Here is a 23370-nt window from a genome sequence, read left to right as displayed (position 1 = left end):
TCCTCCTCCTTTTTCCTTCCTTTTTTGCTCTCCCTCTCCCTTCTTTTTCTATCCTTCCTTCCTTCCTTCCTTCCTTCCTCCCTCCCTCCCTCCCTCCCTCCCTCCTTCATTCCTTCTCCATCTTTCTTCCCTGTTTTCTCCATTTTCCTTCCTTCCTTTCTTCCTCCCTCCCTCCCTCCCTCCCTCTTTATCGGTCGCTCCGTCTCTCTTCCTTTCCTATCCCATCATTCCTTTCTCAGAATAACAGAACAGAATTGGAAGAGACCATAGAGGTCTTCTAGTCCAACCCCTTGCTCAAGCAAGAAGCCATACCTCCTTCCTTTTTCTTTCTTCCCTCTTTTCTCTCCCTTCCTTCCTCCCTCCCTCCCTCCCTCTCTCCCTTCCTCCCTCCCTCCCTCCCTTCCTCCCTCCCTTCCTTCCTTCCTCCCTCCCTCCCTCCCTCCCTTCCTCCCTCCCTCCCTCTCTCCCTTCCTCCCTCCCTCCCTCCCTTCCTTCCTCCCTTCCTCCCTCCCTCCCTCCCTCCCTCCCTTCCTTCCTCCCTTCCTTCCTCCCTCCCTCTCTCCCTTGCTTCCTTCCTCCCTCCCTCCCTCTCTCCCTTCCTTCCTTCCTTCCTCCCTCCCTCTCTCCCTCCCTCCCTCCCTCCCTCCCTTCCTTCCTCCCTCTCTCCCTTCCTCCCTCCCTCTCTCCCTTCCTCCCTCCCTCCCTCCCTCCCTCCCTCTCTCCCTCCCTCCCTCCCTTCCTTCCTCCCTCCCTCCTTCCCTCCCTTCCTTCCTTCCTCCCTCCCTCCCTTCCTTCCTTCCTCCCTCCCTCCCTCCCTTCCTTCCTTCCTTCCTTCCTCCCTCCCTCCCTCTCTCCCTTCCTTCCTTCCTTCCTCCCTCCCTCTCTCCCTCCCTCCCTCCCTCCCTCCCTCCCTCCCTTCCTTCCTCCCTCTCTCCCTCTCTCCCTCCCTCTCTCCCTCCCTCCCTCCCTCCCTCCCTCTCTCCCTCCCTCCCTCCCTTCCTTCCTCCCTCCCTCCCTCCCTTCCTTCCTTCCTCCCTCCCTCCCTCCCTTCCTTCCTTCCTTCCTTCCTCCCTCCCTCCCTCCCTTCCTTCCTTCCTTCCTTCCTCCCTCCCTCCCTCTCTCCCTTCCTTCCTTCCTTCCTTCCTTCCTCCCTCCCTCCCTCCCTCTCTCCCTTCCTTCCTCCCTCCCTCCCTCCCTCTCTCCCTCCCTCCCTCCCTTCCTTCCATCCTTCCTTCCTTCCTTGGCTGGGGAATTCTGGGAGTTGACATCCACCCATTTTAAAGTCACCAAAGTTGGGAAAGACCTGTGTACGGTGTCCCCAGCGTTAAAACAGGCACACTCAAAAGACAAACCGCAAATTTAAGTAGCGCTGTTCCATTAAAACCCACATACTCGGTGCTAATTGAAAAAAAGCAATATATTAGAGATTTTAGCCAAGCTTCTTCCTTGCCAGACTTAACTTTTTTTTTTACTAGCAAAGAATTCAGCTCTTTTAGGGCAAAACATTGAGGAGTTTTCTTCCGGTGCTTTGACCTGCAAGTGTAGGCCAAGGTGTATATACTGGGTCCTCGACTTACAACCATTCATTGACGGACCGTTCAAAGTTACGACGGCGCTGAAAACGGAGACGTGCAACATTTTTTTTCACAGTTACGACCGTTGCAGCATCCGTGTTATCTCGTGATCAAAATCCAGGTGCTTGGCAACTGGCGTGTGCTTACGACAGGCCCGGGATCATGTGATCCCCGCTTTGTAAACTTCCTGGCTGGCTTCCGACAAGTCCTCTTACTTACGGCCACAGTTGGGACCAGTATTTCTCTTGCTAAACAAGGCAGTTGCTAAGTGAAATCATGCCCGATTTAACGACCAATTTTGCCATGGTTGTTAAGCAAATAATTTGTTAAATGAATCCGATGGTCGGTAAGTGAATCTGGCTTCCTCAGGGACTTTACTTGTCGGAAGGGTGCAAATGACCCCGGGACACCGCAAGGATCTTAAGTACAGGTAGTCCTCAACTTACGATCACAGTTGAGCCCAAAATTTATGTTGTTAAGTGAGAAATTTGTTAAGTGAATTTTGCCCCCTTGCCGCATTTGTTCAATGAATCAATGCCGTTATTAAATGAGTCACACGGTTGTTAAGTGAATCTGGCTTCCCCCATTGACTTTGCTTGTCAGAAGGTCGCAAAAGGGGATTGCACGACCCCGGGTCACTGCAACCGTCACAAATATGAGCCAGTTGTCAATCATCTGAATGTAAACCATGTGACCATGGGGACGCTGCAACAGTCATAAGTGTGAATAACTCTCCTAATTTGCTTTTTTCACCGCCATTGTAACTCTGAACAGTCGCTAAACGGACTGATGTAAGTCGAGGACTATCTGTATATGCAGTCCAATTTTGATCACGTGATCAATTTTGATCAATTTTGAATGCTGCAACGGTCGTAGGTGCGAGGACCTGGTTGTAAGTCTCTTATTTTCACCAAACACCCCCCCACCCCATCCCCATTGCCAATCCTCAACAGAAATGCTCACAACAATGAAAACCTCGGACAGGAAGAAGAGCGCCGCTGGGCGGGCAGGTGGGTGTCTTGCTCGGCTCTGGCTTGGGGGGCACTTTTTTCAGTGCCATGGTAACTTCGAACAGTCACTAAGCGAACTGTTGTAAGTCGAGGACTACCTGTACTTCATCACTTTTTTCCTTTTTTTTTTTTTGGTCATCAAGTTTTTGACACCTTGCTGGGCGACTGGTGGTACTCGGATGTTGCCATATCCTAAAAGTGGCACAATGGGTGGAAAGGTTGAAAAGCCCCAGACTAGATGACCTCCAGGGTCCCTTCCAACTCCTATTCTATTCTATTCTATTCTATTCTATTCTATTCTATTCTATTCTATTCTATTCTATTCTATTCTATTCTATTCTTCCTTCTTCCAAGGTCCAAATGATGAAAAAAATCCACTTTTTGCGTGGGCTACGATCCCATTTCTACATTCTGAATTCTTGTTGTCCTGTTCTTGGCATTTACGGGTCCTGATCCAAGCCCGTTTTGACCAACCGCGGGAGGAGTTGGTTCTCGTTCCTACCTTTTGCAGATCCTTCGAGTGTTTGGGATCCACTGGCTCTCCGCCAGGCCTCCTGATTGGCCGGCATCCACCCCAGCTTCCTGCTTGGCTAGGAAATATAGGTAAACATCCAGATTGGGGAAAAGAGACCGTTCTGGAATCTTCCTTCACATGGGTGTACAGGTAGTCCTTGACTTAACAATGGTTCGTTTAGCGACCATCCGAAGTTACGGCAGCACAGATAAAAGGGACTCGGGGCCCTTTTCGATGCAGGGAATCCTTGACTTAACGACCACAACTGAGCTCAAAATTTAATGCTGCTAAGTGGAACACATGGGTGAAGTGAATTCTGCCCTGTTTTACAACCTTTTTTGCCACAGTTGTTAAGTGAATCGCTGCCGTTAAGTTAGTCACACGGTTGTTAAGTCAATCTGGCTTCCCCATTGACTTTGCTTATCAGAAGGTCGTAAAAGGCGACCATGTGACTCCGGGACTCTGCAACCGTCATAAATGTGAGTCGGTTGCCAAGCGTCTGAATTTTGATCATGTGACCGCGAGGAGGCTGCAAGGGTCATAAGTGTGAAAAACGGTCATAAGTCACTTTTTTCAGTGCCAGTGTAACTTTGAATGGTCACTAAATGAATGGTTGTAAGTCGAGGAATACATATACTCACATCCCCGTGGTCATGTGATCAGAATTCGGATGCTTGGCAACTGACTCAGATTTATGACGGTCGCAGCATCCCGGGTGGGGGAGTCACGTGATCCCCTTTTGCGACTTCTGACCAGCAACGTCAACAGGGGAAGCCGGATTCATTTAACGACCGTGTTATTCACTTAACAACCGCAGTGATTCACTTAACCACGGTGGCCAGAAAGGTCATCAAACGGGGCAAAAAACTCACCTCGCCACTATATGAAATTTTTGCCTGGATTGTGGTCGTAAGGTGAGGACTGGAAGAAAGTGGATTTCTCAACTGAAAGAAGCTTGTTGCCATGTGGCCTGTTTGAACAGCTTCTTGGGCCCGGCCTGGCGTGCTGTGATTAATCTCCTTTTTTTTTCTTATGGGAAACTCTTGAATAAGCAGACATCAAAAGCAGCAGATCTGGCTTTAATTTTCGAAAAGGAGGAGAAGAATATTTAGGGCGGAGAGAGAGAAAAGCGAAGGAGCCAGAGATAGGGAAGCTCTCTCCATAGCCTTGGCTGGTAGGAGGGCAGGGACTCCTGAGCTGAGTTGTTACTGGCTTTGTAGTCCCTTCCAGGATAGATAGAATAGAATAAACAGAGTTGGAAGGGACCTTGGAGGTCTTCTAGTCTGACCCCTGCTCAGGCAGGATACCAGGGGTCTTCCAACTTGGCCCTTTGATGACTTGTGGACTTCAACTCCCAGAATTCCTCAGCCAGGATGCTTTAAGACAGGGGTCTTCCAACTTGGCCCTTTTATGACTTGTGGACTTCAACTCCCAGAATTCCTCAGCCAGGATGCTTTAAGACAGGGGTCTTCCTGCTTGGCCCTTTTAGGACTTGTGGACTTCAACTCCCAGAATTCCTCAGCCAGGATGCTTTAAGACAGGGGTCTTCCAACTTGGCCCTTTTAGGACTTGTGGACTTCAACTCCCAGAATTCCTCAGCCAGGATGCTTTAAGACAGGGGTCTTCCAACTTGGCCCTTTTAGGACTTGTGGACTTCAACTCCCAGAATTCCTCAGCCAGGATGCTTTAAGACAGGGGTCTTCCAACTTGGCCCTTTTAGGACTTGTGGACTTCAACTCCCAGAATTCCTCAGCCAGGATGCTTTAAGACAGGGGTCTTCCAACTTGGCCCTTTTAGGACTTGTGGACTTCAACTCCCAGAATTCCTCAGCCAGGCTGGCTGAGGAATTCTGGGAGTTGAAGTCCACAAGTCCTAAAAGGGCCAAGTTGGAAGACTCTCTGTTTTAGAATATATGAAATGTTAAAAACGTTGAGAGGGTCTATTTAAATGAAAAATTTGGATATTTAAAGCTAATGAATTTTGACAAAATTATGACTAATAAGAGAGTGGTCTTAATACCGAGGGGAAACTAAACTTCAATAAGAATCTTGAAAGCAGGACATACAATGATTTAATGAGATGACTTTTACAAATAGAATGGAAACAAGCTGATTAAAAACACGTTATATGTTGATGTTGTTATTATATGCATAAATACCAAAAAAAATGTTTAGATTCAACTTGGCATATCCTGAAAATATTAAGAATTACATTTGTTCGGTGGTAGAGAAAAGGAGAATGTTACAGGAAGAAGAGAGGGTCAAGAAATGTATTATCAACCTATTGATTAATTGTAGAAATTAATGATCATGGATTGTTTTAAATATGTGAACCCAGACAACACACTATTCACGCACTAGAGATTGTTATTGCAAAAAATTAATAAAATACATTTAAAAAAAAAAAAATTCGGACACACGGCAGTTGACTCACATTTATGACGGTCGCAGCATCCCGGGGTGTGTGTGTGTGTGTCACGTGATCCCCTTTTGCGACCTTCTGACCAGCCAAGTCAATGGGAGAAGCCAGAGTCACTTTAACAACCATGTTACTTGCTTTAACAATGGCAGTGATTCACTTAATGGCAAGAAAGGTTGTAAAATGGGATCGGACTCACTTAGTAGCAGAAACGTGGGGCTCAAATTGTGGCTGTAAATCAAGGACCACCTGTATTCCGTCGTTTAGTTTTTTACACTCGCATTTCTCCCAAAGCGAAATCGGCTCGCCCTCGATGCTTAAGCAAAGAAGCTTCTATTTTTTATTTATTTATATATATATTTTTTGCAGCTTGCAAACAGCTTTTAGACTAATTTGCCAAAACTGGCACACACCAGGGTGTTGGTTTCCAACTCCGATCGTATCATCAAAGCTGGAGAACGGCTGGAATTCGGCACATACCGAAGAACAAGTTGTAAGGTTACCCAACGCAGCGGGTGTTCCCCAGAGTAAACATGTTCAGACTATAAATCTAAATATTTCTTCTCCTTCCTCTTTTGCTGTTTGGTGCTTTTTCAACTGCTGCCTACAGTTCTCACGTCTTGAAATGCCTTTATGCCCTCATGAGGACTAGAAACACCCCCCACCCCTTCGTTTTAACATTTCTTTCTGGACAGCTTCTCTTGGTGACATATGTCAGCGGTATGTCATTTTATAAAAATTCCTCTTTGAGATTGTAATACAGTGTAAATTTCAATCCTTTCAAGCACATATTTTCCCATGGTCCCATCTGTATACTATAACCAACATTTTTAGCCCTCTTTCCACAGTGCTAGGCTGCATTAACAGAGGGATAGAATCAAGATCAAGTGAAATACTAATACCACTTTACAATGCCTTGGTAAGGCCACACCTGGAATACTGCATCCAGTTTTGGTCACGATGTAAAAAAGATGTCGAGACTCTAGAAAGAGTGCAGAGAAGAGTAACAAAGATGATTGGGGGACTGGAGGCTAAAACATATAGGGAATGGTTGCTGGAATTGGGTCTGTCTAGTTTAATGAAGAGAAGGGTGAGGTGTGACATGATAGCAGTCTTCCATTATTTGAGGGGCTGCCCCAAAGAAGAGGCAGTCAAGCTCTTCTCCAAAGCGCCCAAAGGCAGGACAAGAAGCAACGGATGGAAACTCATCAAGGAGAGAAGCAACCTAGAACTACGGAGAAACTTCCTGACAGTTAGAACAATTAACCAGTGGAACAACCTGCCTCCAGAAGTGGTGAATGCTCCAACACTGGAAGTTTTTAAGAAGAGACTGGACAGCCATTTGCCTGAAATGGTATAAGGTTTCCTGCCTGAGCAGGGGGTTGGACTAGATGACCTCCAAGGTCCCTTCCAACTTTATTATTATTATTATCCACTCATTCGTTTGTTCAGTTTCTATAGCTCAATCCATCTCCATTTGCGAGTCCAGGCAGCTTGCAGTTCTAAAATTAAAAACAATTAAGAGGTTAAAAAGATTTAAAACAATAAAAAGTTATTCTCCTGTTTTAAATTTTAATAAAAGTTTACGCATTTTAGCAACTACATGCTTAGCATTGGTACACAATCTTACCATATGTTTTTTTATTTGGCTGCTTGAAAATTTTATAATAATTATAACTATATTCCTCGGGTAATCATTTCTATTTAATTTCACATTCACCTTGACAAAATTCTAGCTTCTCCCAACAAATACAAAATTCTAGCATCTCACACTAAGTGCAAAATTCTGGTATATTCCAATAAGTGGAAAATTCTAGCATCTCAGGCCAAGTGCAAAATTCTAGCATTTCCTGATACACACATAATTCTAACATCCCACACTGGGTGCAAAATTCTAGCATCTGCCAATAAATACAAAATTCTAGCATCTCACACTAAGTGCAAAATTCTGGTATCTTCCAATAAATGCAAAATTCTAGCATCTCCCAATAAATGCAAAATTTTAGCATCTCACCGTAAGTTCCTTTTTTAAAATTTCGAAACGAAATTTGGCTTGCTCAGAATTCCAGACAATTGAAACTCGGGACCATTTCTGCTTTTCAATTCCGAAACTGGATTTCTTCCCTTCCGATTTTCTTGAATCCAGGCATGTCTCCTTCCATTTTGTGTTGTGTGGTTTTGTCAAGGATACGGCGAAAATATCTGGCGAAAACCTAACCAGGGATTAGCTGCAGAATCATTTTCTGATTAGGGGTTCCCTTTGAAAAGTTAAGGGACGCGGTGGCTCAGTGGGTTAGGACGCTGAGCTTGTCGATCAGAAGGTCGGCAGTTTGGCGGGTCGAATCCCGAGTGCCGCGTAGCAGAGTGAGCGCCTGTTACCCGTCCCAGCTTCTGCCAACCTAGCAGTTCGAAAGCACGTAAAAATGCAAGTAGAAAAATAGGGACCACTTCGGTGGGAAGGTAACAGCGTTCTGTGCGCCTTTGGCGTCTAGTCATGCCGTCCACATGACCACGGAGACGTCCCCGGAAAAAGCGCTGGCTCTTCGGCTTTGAAACGGAGATGAACACCGGCTCCTAGAGTCGGAAACGACTAGCACGCATTTGCGGGCGAACCTTTACCTTTACCTTTACCTTGAAAAGTTAGCTGTGGGTGTCTCTCTTTTGTGCAAACTCAAATTGGGAGATTGTCTTCTCCATTGTGTGTGTGTGTGTGTGTTAAGAGACAAAGGAATGTTCTGGATGTTAATTCTTTTCAGGGTTTTTAGCAGTCAGACCCCCCTGCCTACGTTTGAAGAAGTGTCTGCTGAAAGATCTGCAAAGGACCGAATTATTTAATTATTTAATTACTAAATTAAATTGTTTCTAACAGTTAGAACAATTAACCCGTGGAACCACCTGCCTCCAGAAGCAGTGAATGCTCCAACACTGGAAGTTTTTAAGAAGAGACTGGACAGCCATTTGTATAGGCTGAAATGGTATAGGGTTTCCTGCCTGAGCAGGGGGTTGGACTAGATGACCTCCAAGGTCCCTTCCAATTTTATTATGATGATGATACATGTTGATCATTTACTTGAGGAATACACAGTTTGGAGCAGGTTTGTGTGTGTGTGTGTGAGTGTGAAGGCCAGACACATATGAATTTGAGAGGGTGTTCTGGGAAGATACAGCTAGTCTTCGATTTACAACGGTAATGGGGCCTGGAATTTGCATCATATGTGACGATGGTTGAAAGTTGAAGAATCCACAGGACCAAACTAATTTTTCAATGTTGTTTTTTTCCGGCGGTCGTTAAGTGAATGCAGAGGTCATTAAGCGAAGGCTGCAGCTGGGTTTGAGTTATTAAGTGGCAAAGAGGGGAGAGGAAAAAAAAACAGTTATTTTTTGCATGCATTTCCTCCCGACCCAGCACAAAAAGTTTCATTGCATTCTTCTTTGGGTCATTCCCCCCCCCTTTATTCGCAATATTTTCGACTCTTCTTCCCAGGGATAAATTTCAGAACTATATAGGTAAGCCGTGGTGGTGCAGTGGCGAGAAGGCGGTATTGCAGGCTAGCTCTGCCCACTGCCAGGAAGTTCGATCCTGACCCGGCTCAAGGTTGGCTCAGCCTCCCGTCCTTCCGAGGTCGGTCAAATGAGGACCCAGATTGTTGGGGGCAAATATGCTGACTCTGTAAACCGCTTAGAGAGGGCCGTAGAGCACTGCAAAGCGGTATATAAGTCTTAAGTGCTACTGCTGTGCCTATTGCCTCAGCCTTCGATCCTTCCGAGATTGTTAAAAAGAGGATTCAGATTGTTGGGGGCTGACTCTGTAAAACCACTTAGAGAGGGCTGTAAAGCAGTATAAAAGTCTTAAGTGCTATTGCTATTGCTTGCTTCCCTCCTTTCCCTCCTTCCCTTTTCTTCTTTCTCTCCTTCCCTTCCCTTCCTCCCTCCTTCCTTCCTTTTTCTACCTCCCTCCCTCCTTCCTTCCTTCTTTCTTTCTCTCCCTACCCCTCCTTCCTTCTTTCTCTCCCCCCTCCCTTCCTCCCTTCCTTCCTTCCTTCCTTCTTTCTCTCCCTCCCCCTCCCTCCCTCCTTCCTTCCTTCCTTCCTTCTCTCCCTACCCCTTCCTTCCTTCCTCCCTTCTTTCTTTCTCTCCCTACCCCTTCCTTCCTCCCTTCCTTCTTTCTCTCCCCCCTCCCTTCCTCCCTCCCTTCCTTCCTTCTTTCTCTCCCTCCCCCTCCCTCCCTCCTTCCTTCCTTCTCTCCCTACCCCTTCCTCCCTCCCTTCCTTCCTTCTTTCTCTCCCTCCCCCTCCCTCCCTCCTTCCTTCCTTCTCTCCCTACCCCTTCCTTCCTCCCTTCTTTCTTTCTCTCCCTACCCCTCCTTCCTTCTTTCTCTCCCCCCTCCCTTTCTCCCTTCTTTCTCTCCCCCCTCCCTTCCTCCCTTCCTTCCTCCCTTCTTTCTCTCCCTCCCTCCTTCCTTCCTTCTCTCCCTACCCCTTCCTTCCTCCCTTCTTTCTTTCTCTCCCTACCCCTCCTTCCTTCCTTCTTTCTCTCCCCCCTTTTCCTCCCTTCCTTCCTTCTCTCCCTCTCCCTCCCTCCCTCCCTCCCTCCCTCCTTCCTTCCTTCTCTCCCTACCCCTTCCTTCCTTCCTTCTTTCTTTCTCTCCCTACCCCTCCTTCCTTCCTTCTTTCTCTCCCCCCTCCCTTCCTCCCTTCCTTCCTTCCTTCCTTCTTTCTCTCCCTCCCACTACCTCCCTCCTTCCCTCCTTCCTTCCTTCCTTCTCTCCCTACCCCTTCCTTCCTTCCTTCTTTCTTTCTCTCCCTACCCCTCCTTCCTTCCTTCTTTCTCTCCCCCTCTCTTCCTCCCTCCCTTCCTTCCTTCCTTCTTTCTCTCCCTACCCCTCCCTCTCTCCTTCCTTCCTTCTTTCTTTCTCTCCCTCCCCCTCCCTCCCTCCTTTCCTTCCTTCCTTCCTTCCTTCCTTGCCATGGTGGTACAATGTTAAAAATGCAGCATTGCAGGCTGATTCTGCCTATAGCCAGGAGTTCAATCCTGACCGGCTCAAGGTTGACTCAGCCTTCCGTCTCTTCCGCCGTGACCTGAAAACTTGGTTATTTGAGCTTGCCGGCCTGGACTGAGGGTTTGGGATTTTAAATGTGATTTACTTGTTGGGGCTAATTTAATTTAATTTATTTTTAACCTTGTATATTGTGTTTTAACTGCCCTGTACACCGCCCCGAGTCCTTCGGGAGAAGGGCGGTATATAAATCCAATAAAATAAATAAATAAATAAAATGAGGACCCCGATTGCCTTCCTATATTGGTTCAACCCCCGGCCAAGAGAGAAAAACCCTTCCTCCTTCCTTTTTCTTTCTTCCCTCTTTTCTCTCCTTCCTTCCTTCCTTCCTTCCTTATTTTACTGGCTGGGAGACAAATCATAAAATAACAAGAATAACAGAGTGGGAAGGGGCCTGGGAGGTCATCTAGTCCAACCCGCTGCTCAGGCAGGAGACCCTATACTATTTCAGACAAAATGGCTGTCCAGTCTCTTCTTAAAAACTTCCAGTGTTGGAGCTTTCACCGCTTCTGGAGGCAGGTTGTTAATAATAACCATAAAGTTGGAAGGGACCTTGGAGGTCATCTAGTCCAACCCGCTGCTCAGGCAGGAAAATCTAGACCATTTCAGACAAAATGGCTGTCCAGTCTCTTCTTAAAAACCTCCAGTGTTGGAGCATTCACCGCTTCTGGAGGCAAAGTCGTTCCGCTGCTTGCTTAATTGTTCTCTCATTCTTGCACGTTTGTCTTAACAACCTGCGCAACTATTTTTTGTGTGTGTGTAATCGCACAGGCCTAAGGCTGGAAATGGGTTACGCTGGATCCAGGCCAAAGTCCTGGGCGATTTAGGCTGCCACCCAAGCCTCAGGTTGGGGCCCCTGGAAATGCATCAGGAAGCCAGTTATAAAATAATAGGAAATATTTATAGCTTGGGCTTTAGATTTTGGCTGTTGGTTTGTTCACCGAGTTTGTTTTTAATATAATTCCTTATAATATAAGGAAGCTGATTATGTCCAGGGTGGCTGGGCTGCACCATGCCACGGACAGTCACGTGTCTAAAATGGTATAATAGGCTCTCCTGGTTGAGCAGGGGGCTGGACTAGAAGACCTCTAAGGTCCCTTTCCAGCTCTTATTTTTTCTCACCCTGATCTCCATGCCTTTAACATGGTGCTAATCCCCCCACTTTTTTTTCTCTGATGGAATTTGGGGGTGATCCCAGCCTCCTTTTGCAACCTCTAAACCCACTTTCTCTAGGCAGGAAATAAGCAAGTTCCTCTCTTTTTTGGCTGCCGCATTCCACTTTAATTGGCTAATGCTTTTCTATTTGCTTTGGATTTGTTACGACAAATAAGATGGATTTTTCCCTGGCCTTGTCAGCCCTCCAAACAAATCGAGGGATGGGAGCCAAGCGTGCATCGCCGGATGTGGTTAGCTGTGCAAAATGTGCGAGGACGGGCGCGCACGCTGGGGTGGAGGGCAGGACCTGTTTGGGGGTGTTTGCAATCGGCGATTTTGTCCGCCCCTCTCGTTGGGATGCAAAGTTTTGGAAGAGTTTACGGTCCTGGCCTGGAGAAATTGTCTCCCTTCTTCCTTTCTTGGCGGGTGTGAGATGCACCGTCAACCGAAATAGCCCTCCTGGGCTTTGCGTCTTCTTTGAATTTCAGCGCTGACGAAAGCGTTAGAAGGAGCCACGTCTTGGCCCGGAAAGCTGGGAATTTGGCAGTCTCTCTGCGGCAGGCCGTTTCCCTCAATTAAGCGTTATTTCAATGGAAATTACGAGTTTCTGAGATGGCGTGGGTTTTCTTTCATCTCAGCACAGGCACTCGTTCGGGCAGCTTGACAGTGGGTGGACTTCCACTCCCAGAATTCCCCAGCAAGCCTGCTTTAAGAGGGGCGGACTTCCACTCCCAGAATTCCCCAGCCAGCAAGATTTAAGATGGGTGGACTTCCACTCCCAGAATCCCCCAGCCAGCCTGCTTTAACAGGGGTGGACTTCCACTCCCAGAATTCCCCAGCCAGCAGGATTTAAGATGGGTGGACTTCCACTCCCAGAATCCCCCAGCCAGCCTGCTTTAAGAGGGGCGGACTTCCACTCCCAGAATTCCCTAGCCAGCCTGCTTTAAGATGGTTAGGTTTCCAGTCCCAGAATTCCCCAGCCAGCATGCGTGAACATGGGTGGACTTCCACTCCCAGAATTCCCCAGCCAACATGCTTTAAGATAGGTGGACCTCCGCTCCCAGAATTCCCTAGCCAACATTTTACAGTATGCTGGCTAGGGCATTCTGGGAGTTGATATTCACCTACCTTAAATTTGTGAAGGTTGAGAAACACTGGTGTGGTCATCAGGAGTCAACCTCAACCATTTTTTATTTTTATTTTTGCTTTTTAAAACTGTTTTAAAAAGTTTTGTTTTTTAGTTTGAATCACAGTCTATGTTTCGCTTTTGACAGCTGTTAAGTTGATAAACCAATCGCCTGAATTAATATATGTACTTTTTCTTTGCAGTCAGCGGCATTGCAATCAAACGTAAACTGGGAGCATCTAACGCTACCGGATTAAGCCTATTGTAGTCCAGTCTCCTTAAAAAATCCTTCCCCCGCCCCCCCCCCCAAGCTGAGAACCATGTCCATAAACCTATTAGAAGCAGGAAGGTCAAAAGTCAAATAATCTGAGGGCGTGCAACGGTGCTGGGCTGTCAAAAGGAGTTTGTGTGATGGATCATCTTCGGCCTTTTTTAAAAAACAACAACAACACTTTTTTGCAGTGGGTGAAATCTCGTTAAGTCAAGATTTTATCCCAAGCAGCCTTGTGCTTTTTTAAGCCATGGTTCACAGCCTGCCCCCCATGAAGGTTTTCAGGGCTCACTCATTGCAGGTTTTTTTTTTCAAAACATGGTTTAGAGTCAGCTGTGGTTTTCCCAGTAGAGATTCACGGTTGCGTGAGTTGGAGCATAAGGAAGGCTGAGCATCCAAGAATGATTGACGGTTAAGAGTCTCTTGGACTGCATACAACTCCACAGTTCTCCTCTTCCTCTTCCTCCTCCTCTTCCTCCTTGTCCCCCTGCTCCCTGCAAACCCCTTTCTCTTCTAACTAACAATCATGTTACCTAGTTGGGTCATGAAACATCTGCAAGAAAAACTACCAAGCTCAGAGAGCACCAGGGACCCCACAGTTCATTTCCTCCTCCTCCTCCTCCTCCTCCTCCTCCTCCTCCTCCTCCTCCTCCTCCTCCTCCTCCTCCTCCTCCTCCTCCTCCTCCTGCTCCCTGCAAACCCCTCTCTCTTCTAACTAACAATCATCACGTCACCTAGTTGGGTCATGAAACATCTGCAAGAAAAACTTACCAAGCTCAGAGAGCACCAGGGACCCCACAGTTCATTATTTCCTCCTCCTCCTCCTCCTCCTCCTCCTCCTCCTCCTCCTCCTCCTCCTCCTGCTCCTCCTCCTCCTCCTCCTGCTCCCTGCAAACCCCTCTCTCTTCTAACTAACAATCATCATGTCACCTAGTTGGGTCATGAAACATCTGCAAGAAAAACTTACCAAGCTCAGAGAGCACCAGGGACCCCACAGTTCATTATTTCCTCCTCCTCCTCCTCCTCCTGCTCCTCCTCCTCCTCCTCCTGCTCCCTGCAAACCCCTCTCTCTTCTAACTAACAATCATCATGTCACCTAGTTGGGTCATGAAACATCTGCAAGAAAAACTTACCAAGCTCAGAGAGCACCAGGGACCCCACAGTTCATTTCCTCCTCCTCCTCCTCCTCCTCCTCCTCCTCCACCTCTTCCTCTTCCTCCACCTCCTCCTTCTACTCCCTTCTAGCACTGAGGATGTTACCTAGTTGGATCATGAAATGCCTGTAAGGAAACCAGCCAGCTCAGGGAGCACCAAGGACCCCACAGTCGTCGTCGTCGTCCTCCTCCTCCTCCTCCTCCTCCTCCTCCTCCTCCTCCTCCTCCTCCTCCCTTCTAGCACTGATAATGTTACCTAGTTGGGTCATGAAATGCCTGCAAATAAAACCACCAAGCTCAGAGAGCACTAGGGACCCTACAGTCCTCCTCCTCCTCCTCCCCCCTGGTGGGGTCCCTGGTGCTCTCTGAGCTTGGTGGTTTCCTTACAGTCGTTTCATGACCCAACTAGGTAAATATCATCAGTGCTAGAAGGGAGGGGGAATTGCAGAGTTGGAAGAGGAGGAGGAGGAGGGGAAGGACCGTGGGGTATTTGATGCTCTCAGAGCTTGGTGTTTTTTTGCAGACATGTCCTTGCCCAACTAGCTAGCATTATCAGTGCTTATTTCTTGGTCGGGTATTAATCCTGGGGTTAATCTGTGCTTATATGAGTACTGATTCAATAATCAAGGTATGAACAATACCCCAATCTAGGAACTACCAAGGGCTGGCCCTCCTACAACGAACAGGGAGAGCCACTAGTACAGACATGTCAAACACAAGGCCCGGGGGCCAGATCCGGCCCGCGAAGTGGTTTCATGTGGCCCACGAAGCCATCCTGGAAACAGGGAGGGAACGGCCCCCACTGCCTTAGCCCTGGCCCAGAGACCCTCCTTCTGCCAAAGACCCTCAGATCTGTCCCACTCCTGCCCAGGCCCCCATAGGCACTCTTCATGCCAACGATGTAGAGCTGGCCACGCCCACCCAGTAGGCCATACGCACTCTAGCCACGCCCACCCAGTAGGCCACGCCCACCCAGGCCACACCCACCTGGCCCCCTGAGGGCAACCTCAATGCTGATGCGGCCCTCAATGAAATTGAGTTTGACACCCCTGGGAACAGAGAGCAAACCCAGCGTTCTTCTAGCACGGATGGTGTCACTTAGCTGGGCCATGAAACATCTGCAAGGAACCACCAGGCTCAGAGAGGACCACAGTCCTCCTCCTCCTCCTCTTCCTCCTCCCTTCTACCAGTGATGACATAACTTAGTTGGGCCATCAAAGGTCTGCAAGAAAACCACCTAGCTCAGAAAGCACCAAGGACCCCACAGTTCTTCTTCTTCTTCTTCTTCTTCTTCTTCTTCTTCTTCTCCTTCTCCTTCTCCTTCTCCTTCTTCTCCTTCTTCCTCCTCCTCCTCCTCCTCTTCCTCCTCCTCGCAATTCCCACTCTGGCTTCCTCATTGACTTTGCTTGTCAGAATGTCGCAAAAGCAGGTCACGTGACCCCAGGACTCTGCAACCGTCATAAGTACAAGTCAGTTGCCAACCGTCTGAATTTTGATCACATGACCATGGGGGGGTGTTGTAATGGTCGTAAGTGTGAAAAACAGTGTTAAGTCCCTTTTTTCAGTGCTGTTGTAACTTCGGACGGTCACTAAATGTACTGTCGTATGTCGAGGACTATCCGTTTTCTTGATTGGCTTAAGAAGTCCTTTCTGCTGCAAGGCATAGGCAATGGAACAGGAGGGAATTTTGCTTTCGCACTCGGCGTGCCCTCGAAGTAACCTCCTTCTGCCCCCTAATAAAAATAAGATGAGGAATGTGTCTTTTTCCTTCTCGCTTCCCATTTTTTTGGCCCCCCATTGTGCATTCGTTTAATCCGTTTATTGCAAAAGAACCCAGTGGCTGAATGAAGCGGAGATGGATTTTATTTCAGTGTTTTGTATGTGTGAGTGTGTGTGTTTTAAGCTGCATTAATTTAAAGCTTTTGCAATTTGCGGCTTTCCGGGTTTATTGGATCTTAACTCTCATTGTGCACAGCCAGTGGGGCCTTGGGGGGGTTTGTAATCCCACCTATTTGGAAAGGAAACCGCCAATTCACCAACTGGCTTGCGGAGAAGGAATTGTTTTAGGAAGCTGCTTTCGGTCCGAATTGTGATCCAGAGTCAGACACTGTGAGGCTTGCAATCATGCGTTAAATAGTTAGTCCTCGACTTACAACTAGAATTTTCGTTCCTGAGCGTGGCAGTTGTTTAGTGAGCTTGCGCCTAATTTTACGTCCTTTTTTTGCCACTGCAGTGGTTAAGTCAGTCAATCAGCCATTATATAGATAGACTTCAACTTACAACTAGAATTTCCGTTGCTAAGCATGGTGGTTGTTAAGCGAGTTTGCACCTGAATTTATGACCTTTGTCCAGGTAATGATTTAACAGCTAACCAGCTTATGTAAGATGCAAGGTGTAATGGTGAGAATGACTCCGCAGGGTCTGTGTCCCTTTAAGAGCCAGCAGGGTCTGTGTCTCTTTAAGAGCCTCTGTGTAAAAGGGAAGGCTCGCTGCTGTATTCTCTTCTCTTCCATTTTCCTCCTGTAACTGTGGTGTGTTAGATCTTGCTGTATTAGCACGTGTATGTCTATTGTTCCTGGTATATGACATTGTAGATAGTGTAAGATAAGCCACCATTTAATATAGACCACCGTTTACTGTGTTTACTCCTGGGTTATCTCAGCCCAATAAGACTGTGCTCGCTCTGACAACCTTTTCTTCCAGGTTGGTTAAGTGAATCACTGTATTTAATAAGTGAATCAATCAGGCATTACATAGATAGTCCTCAAGTTACGACTAGAATTTCCGTTGCTAAACATGGCAGTTGTTAAGAGCGCCTGATTTTATGACCTTCCATGTCGGTTAAGTGAATCACTGCAGTTGTTAAGTGAATCAATCAAGCATTATATAGATAGTCCTCGAGTTACGACTAGAATTTCCATTGCTAAGCTTGGCAGTTGTTAAATGAGTTTGTCGCCTCCTTTTAACAGTCATTTTTGCCATGTAATTAAGTGAATTGCTGCTGTTCTTAAGTGAATCACTCAAACATTACATAGATAGTCCTCAACCAAAATTTTCATTGATAAAATGGAATGGAATGGAATATAGAATAGAATATAATAGAAAATAGAATAGAATAGAATAGAATAGAATAGAATAGAATAGAATAGAATAGAATAGAATAGAATAGAATAGAATAGAATAGAATAGAATAGAAAATAGAATAGAATAGAATAGAGAATAGAATAGAATAGAATAGAATAGAATAGAATAGAATAGAATAGAATAGAATAGAATAGAGAATAAAATAGAATAGAGAATAGAATTAGAATAGAATAGAAATAGAATAGAATAATAACTTTATTGTCACTTTGAATGTACACTAATCGGCATACATTAAAATGAAATTTCATTGCACACAGCTCTCAGAGGGTCACCACCTCTGAGATACACTACATAAATATGACAAAAAGAAATAAATAAATACAGAATTATGCATATGCCCACATATATTATATGACACAGAGAAACAACAGATATCTATAGAGGTGCATGGCAGGCAAAACGAATCTTGCGAGTTTACCAGACAGATGGTATAGGGAACAAAGCTATTACAGAATCGGGTAGTCCTGCTATAAATACTTCTGAACCTCCTCCCAGAGGGGAGCAACAGGAACAGACCGCGAAGTGGGTCTGTGGGGTCTCTAACATTGCTTTGAGCTCTAAGCACATATAAGCACTTATAAGCAGTATCCTGAATACCAGGAAGCAACCTTCCTGTGATCTTGCTAAGCGACGGCGGTTGTTAAGTAAGTTGTGCCTGATTTTTACGACTGTTTTTGCCAGGGTTGTGAGGTAAATCTTTGCAGTTGTTAAATGAATTGCTTGGTCGTTAAGCGAATCCGGCTTCCCGGAAGCCAGCTGGGAAGGACTCAAATAGAGAGCATGTACCTCAGGATGCTGCAACCATTGTAAATATTGCCAAAGTGCCCAAATTTTGATTATGTGACGGTGGGGGGTGAGGTTACTGCAATGGTCATATGTGTGAGGTCCGGTCGTAAGTCACTTTTTTCAGCATTGTTGTAACTTTTAAACGGATGCTAAATGAATGGTTGCAAACTGAGGACTGCCTGTATAAAGATAATTTCTTCCCCTGTTTTGTTAATTGCGCTTCTGTTCCGTTGTGGTCTTTTTAATTCTCTTTTTCTTCTTGTTTTTTTTTTCCTGTTCCAGTTGAAACTGTGGAACAAATTCCGGGTTTCTAACATCCCCTCGCTGATATTTATAGATGCCAACACTGGGAAAGTGATTTGTCGGAACGGCCTTTTGGTGATCCGGGATGACCCAGAAGGTAAGAGGAGACGGAACGGGTTCCTTGTTGGGCCAAAATTCTTCCCATCCATGTAGGTACAGAGGTGGGGAACAATGGCCCTTTTATGTTTTCTGGACTTCAACTCCCAGAATTCCTGAGCCAACAAGGGTGACCATGGCCCTTTTATGACTGGTGGATTTTAACTCCCAGAATTCCTGAGCCAGCATGGGGAACCATGGCCCTTTTAGGACTTGTGGACTTCAGCTCCCAGAATTCCTGAGCCATGGGTAGGGAACTATGGCCTTTTTATAACTTGTGGACTTCAACTCTCAGAATTCCTGAGCCAGCTTAAGGAACGATGGCCCTTTTATGACTTGTGGACTTCAACTCCCAGAATTCCTTAGCCAGCATGCAGAACGGTGGCCCTCTTATGACCTGGGGACTACAACTCGCAGAATTCCTGAGACAACATGAGGAACTATGGCCCTTTTATGGGCTGGCTCAGGAATTCTGGGAGTTGAAGTTCGTAAGTCTTAAAAGGGCCATGGTTCCCCACCCCGGCTTCTAGGACACCTTCCCATTCTAAGCAAAGTTGCCCTTTTCCCCATCATTCTCAGAGTCAGGTGGACGTTTTATTTATTTTATATATTTATGTATCTATTTCTTTCCTGCCTGTATTATTTTTTTATAAATCACTGAAGGCAGCAACATCCTTCCAATGCTCCTTCCGTTCCCTGTGTTCCCCACAATAACAACCCTGTGAGGTGGGTTGGGCTGAGAGAGGGACTGGCCCAAAGTTACCCAGCGGCTTTTGTACCTAAGGTGGAACCGGAACTCACCGTCTCCTGGTGATTGGCCTAAAGTCACCCAGTCAGGTCTCACACCTAAGGTAGGACTAGAACTCACCATCTATTGATGGCTGGTCCAAAGTCACCCAGCTGACTTTCATGCTTAAGGCAGGACTAGAACTCTCAGTCTCCTGGTGATTGGCCCCAAATCACCCAGTCAGGTCTCACACCTAAGGTAGGACTAGAACTCACCATCTCTTGATGGCTGGTCCAAAGTCACCCAGCTGGCTTTCATGCCTAAGGCGGAACTAGAACTCACTGATTCCTAGTGATTGGCCCAAAGTCACTCAGTTGGTTTTTGTGCCTAAGGCAGAACTAGAACTCACCCTCTCCTGGGGTAATTGGCTCAAAGTCACCCAGTCAGCTTTCATGCCTAAGGCGGGACTAGAACTCACCATCTCCTGGTGATTGGCCCAAAGTTACGCAGCTAGCTTTCATGCCTAAGACGGGACCAGAACTCAGCGTCTACTGGTGATTGGCCGAAAGTCACCCAGGTGAACTTCATGCTTAAGGCAGGACTAGAACTCACTGTCTCCTAGTTTCCAACCTTATTGCCTTAACCACTAGACCCAGCTGACTCTCCTTCATGGTGAGCAATGGATGGAATTTTAATTAATTCAATAAATAGCCATATCTCTCATCAGCCTCTCTTGACCCCCCCTCCCTTCTTTCGGCTTTCCTCCCCCAGGGCTGGAGTTCCCTTGGGGTCCTCGGCCGTTCGGCGAAGTGGTGGCCGGCCCCCTTCTCCGAAATAGCGGGCCTCCCCTCGAGAGCAGCGTCCTGGAAGGTTCCCATGTCGGGGTTTACTTCTCTGCGCATTGGGTGAGCGCCCCTCTTCTCCTCCTCTGGGGTCTCCGGGGAAGGTTGCCTCGAATTTGTCCTCGCTCCTTGAAATTGCAAAGCTTTGGTTTCAGCTTCAGACGCCAGGGAGTTCTCGACTTACGCCTTCCCATTGCAAACAGCCACATGAACGCTGGACCTCACTCTGCCCACCACTCCACATGCAGTGGCAGTGAGTTCCACGAGCGAACAGTTGCAGATGAATCCGACTTACCCAGCAATTCTCGACGTACAACTGTTCATTTAGTGACCATTTGAAGTTCGGTCAGTCCTACTTTTGGGGGGGGGACTTACGACTTATGACCTGGACTCAAAGATCTGATGGTTCCTGGGGGGGGGGTGTTTGAGAGAGAACAGGTCATGTGACCGGACTTTTGAACCACTACAGGTAGTCCTCGAGTTATGACCACAATTGAGCCCCAAAGTGAGACATTTGTTTTACGACCTTTCTTACCACCGTCGTTAAGCGAATCACTGCCGTTCTTAAGTCAGCGACACGGTTGTTAAGTGGATCTGGCTTCCCCATTGACTTTGCTGGTCAGAAGGTCGCAAAAAGGGATCACGTGAGGCCCCGGGACGCTGCGGCCATCATAAATACGAGTCAGTTGCCAAGCATCTGAATTTTGGTCAAGTGACCGCGGGGATGCTGCAACGGTCGTAAGTGTGAACAACAGTCGTAAGTCACTTTTTCCAGTGCCGTTGAAACGTCAGATGGTCACTAAATGAAACATCGTAAGTCAAGGGCTTCCTGTTTCCTGATTCATCCTTAGCTTGTAGTGGTGCTTAGGTGTCTGCGTTTCCTAGTAGCCCTTCATTTCGGTGAGGGAAAATCCACTTAAGTTTCTAGTCCTCTGCGTGTATCAGTTTGCCAGCCTGCATGCCATATTCTTCTAGTTATTTCTGGCCCTTGGAGAAGAAAGGGACAAAAAAAAATGTCTTTTTTGTAGTATAGCAAGAGCTTCCCTGGAGGAGCTAATTCCTCGGCTGTTTGCCTTAATTTTAATTCTTTTTTTAACTTTTTCTTCCTGCAGTGCCCGCCTTGCAGAAGTCTGACTCGGGTTCTGGTGGAATCTTACCGGAAAATAAAAGAAGCTGGTCAAAAATTCGAGATTGTCTTCGTTAGTGCCGACAGGTAAGTACGAATTCCACCAAGAATCCCAAAGGGAGGGGCGTAAATCCTGTTTTTAGCCCTTTTTATACCTGGATGGAATTTGAGATCAGTGGAGTATTCTGAGCCCCCCCCCAATAAAAGGAGAAAGGGAGGGAAGGGGGGGGGAGAAAAAGGGGAAGGAAACAGGAAGGGAAGAAAAAGGGAAGGGAGGAAGACGAAGGAAGGAGTAATGAGGGAGGAAGAGATCAAGAGAGGAAAGAAGGAAGGAGAGAAGACGGAAGGAAAGTGAAGAGAGGAGAAGAGGATGAGAAGAGGGAAGAAAGAAGGAAGGTTTGGAGAATGAAGGAAAGAGGGAGGAAGGGAGCGAGGAAGGGAAGGTTAAGAAAATAAGTGAAGTGGAGGGAGGGAGGGAGGGAGGGAGGGAGCGAGGCAGGGACAAAGGAAGGAAGGAAGAAGGAGAGAGGGAGAAATAAAAGAAAGAAATGGGGGGAAGGAAGAAAAAAGGGAAGGATAAAAAGGGAGGGAGGGGGAAAAGGGAAGGAAGGGGAAGAAGAAATGGGGAGGAAAGAAAAAGGGGAAGAAGGGAGGAGGAAGGAGTAATGCGGGAGGAAGAGAGCAAGAGGAAAGAAGGAAGGAGAAGAAGAGAAGGAATGAAGGGGAGAGGAGAAGAGAAAATAAGAAGGAAGGAAGGAAGGTTTGGAGAATGAAAGAGGGAGCGAGAAAGGGAAGAAGGTTAAAGTGGAGGGAGGGAAGGCAGGAGGGAAGGAGAGAGGCAGGGAGGGAGGGAGGGACAAAGGAAGGAAGGAGAGAGGGAAAAATAAGCGAAAGAAATGGAAGAAAAGAAAAGAGGTGCTCCAACACTGGAGGTTTTTAAGAAGAGATTGGGCAGCCACCTGTCTGAAATGGTATAGTGTCTCCTGCCTGAGCAGGGGGTTGGACTAGATGACCTCCAAGGTCCCTTCCCACTCTGTTCTTCTGATTAAATAAATTAATAAATAATTAACAATTAATAAATTAATAAATAAATACACCGCCCTGAGTCCTTCGGGAGAAGGGCAGTATACAAATAAAATTAATTAATAAATAATACATAATTCCTGTCTCCCCTGCAGGTCGGAGGAGTCATTCAAACAGTATTTCAGCGAAATGCCCTGGTTATCGATCCCCTACGCCGATGAAGGGCGGCGGTCGCGTCTCAACCGGCTGTACGGCATTCAAGGTAATCGAAAGTAGATATATATAGAGAGAGAGATAACCTTTATTGTCATTTTTTGTTTTTGTTTTTTTTATTGAAAAGTTTTAAAATACAGTTTTCCTTTCCTTTTGTCATTTTTTGTTTACTGTAGGCACAATGGCACACATTAAAAATGAAATTTAGTTGCCTGCTCCTAAAGCGTACACATACATAACACATGCTTAAAACATACTATATATAATATATGTATAGACCTACACCCTTACATATAAGTAACATATAAATATTAATCACAACATAATAAGCAGGCATATACATAGAATGAAGGCTACTGCTAAGCTTGTAAGCCGCCCTGAGTCTTCGGAGAAGGGCGGGATATAAATGGAATTAAAAATAAAAATAAAAATAAAACATATAAATATTAATCAAAAGTCACCCCTTTCTGGATTTTAATCAGGCTAGTTTTGGGCATCTCCACTTAACTCTAACCCTAATCCTCCCCTCTCTTTCTGGACCGACCTATCTAGGCTGGGCTCTTTCCTGCACCAAATGAAAAACGACAGCATAATATATAAATATAAAGGTCCTAAAATCAGAACGATCATGTGAGAAACACTTCCATCATCTGAGGAAAATATTAAAAATAAAAAATAAAATTTCAAAACTCAAAGGACAAACTCCACAGGCCAATAGGTTTGGGGGTTATTTCTGTTTTTTATGCCAATTATTTTCTCCGTTTCAGTGATTCGCCTTACAGCCATTATTTGCCAGGCTGAATGATGGTCGTAAGTAGAGGACTCGATGTCC

The 23370-nt window shown here is 46.4% G+C and overlaps 1 protein-coding gene across 1 annotated transcript in view; it reads left to right on the top strand.

The window, feature by feature from the left end:
• The window catches only part of NXN (nucleoredoxin), an 85534-nt gene that overhangs the window by 37271 nt on the left and 24893 nt on the right, over positions 1-23370 (top strand). Inside the window, exons 2-5 of the mRNA XM_081346707.1 lie at positions 18491-18608; positions 20106-20239; positions 21289-21389; positions 22481-22587. Of these exons, the coding sequence (XP_081202833.1) occupies positions 18491-18608; positions 20106-20239; positions 21289-21389; positions 22481-22587 (460 nt within the window). The remainder of the gene's footprint in view (positions 1-18490; positions 18609-20105; positions 20240-21288; positions 21390-22480; positions 22588-23370) is intronic.

This window comes from Vipera berus, assembly GCF_964194415.1.
Source record: "Vipera berus genome assembly, chromosome: 1".
NCBI lineage: Eukaryota > Metazoa > Chordata > Lepidosauria > Squamata > Viperidae > Vipera > Vipera berus.
This window is presented reverse-complemented; position numbering and strand designations above follow the sequence as displayed.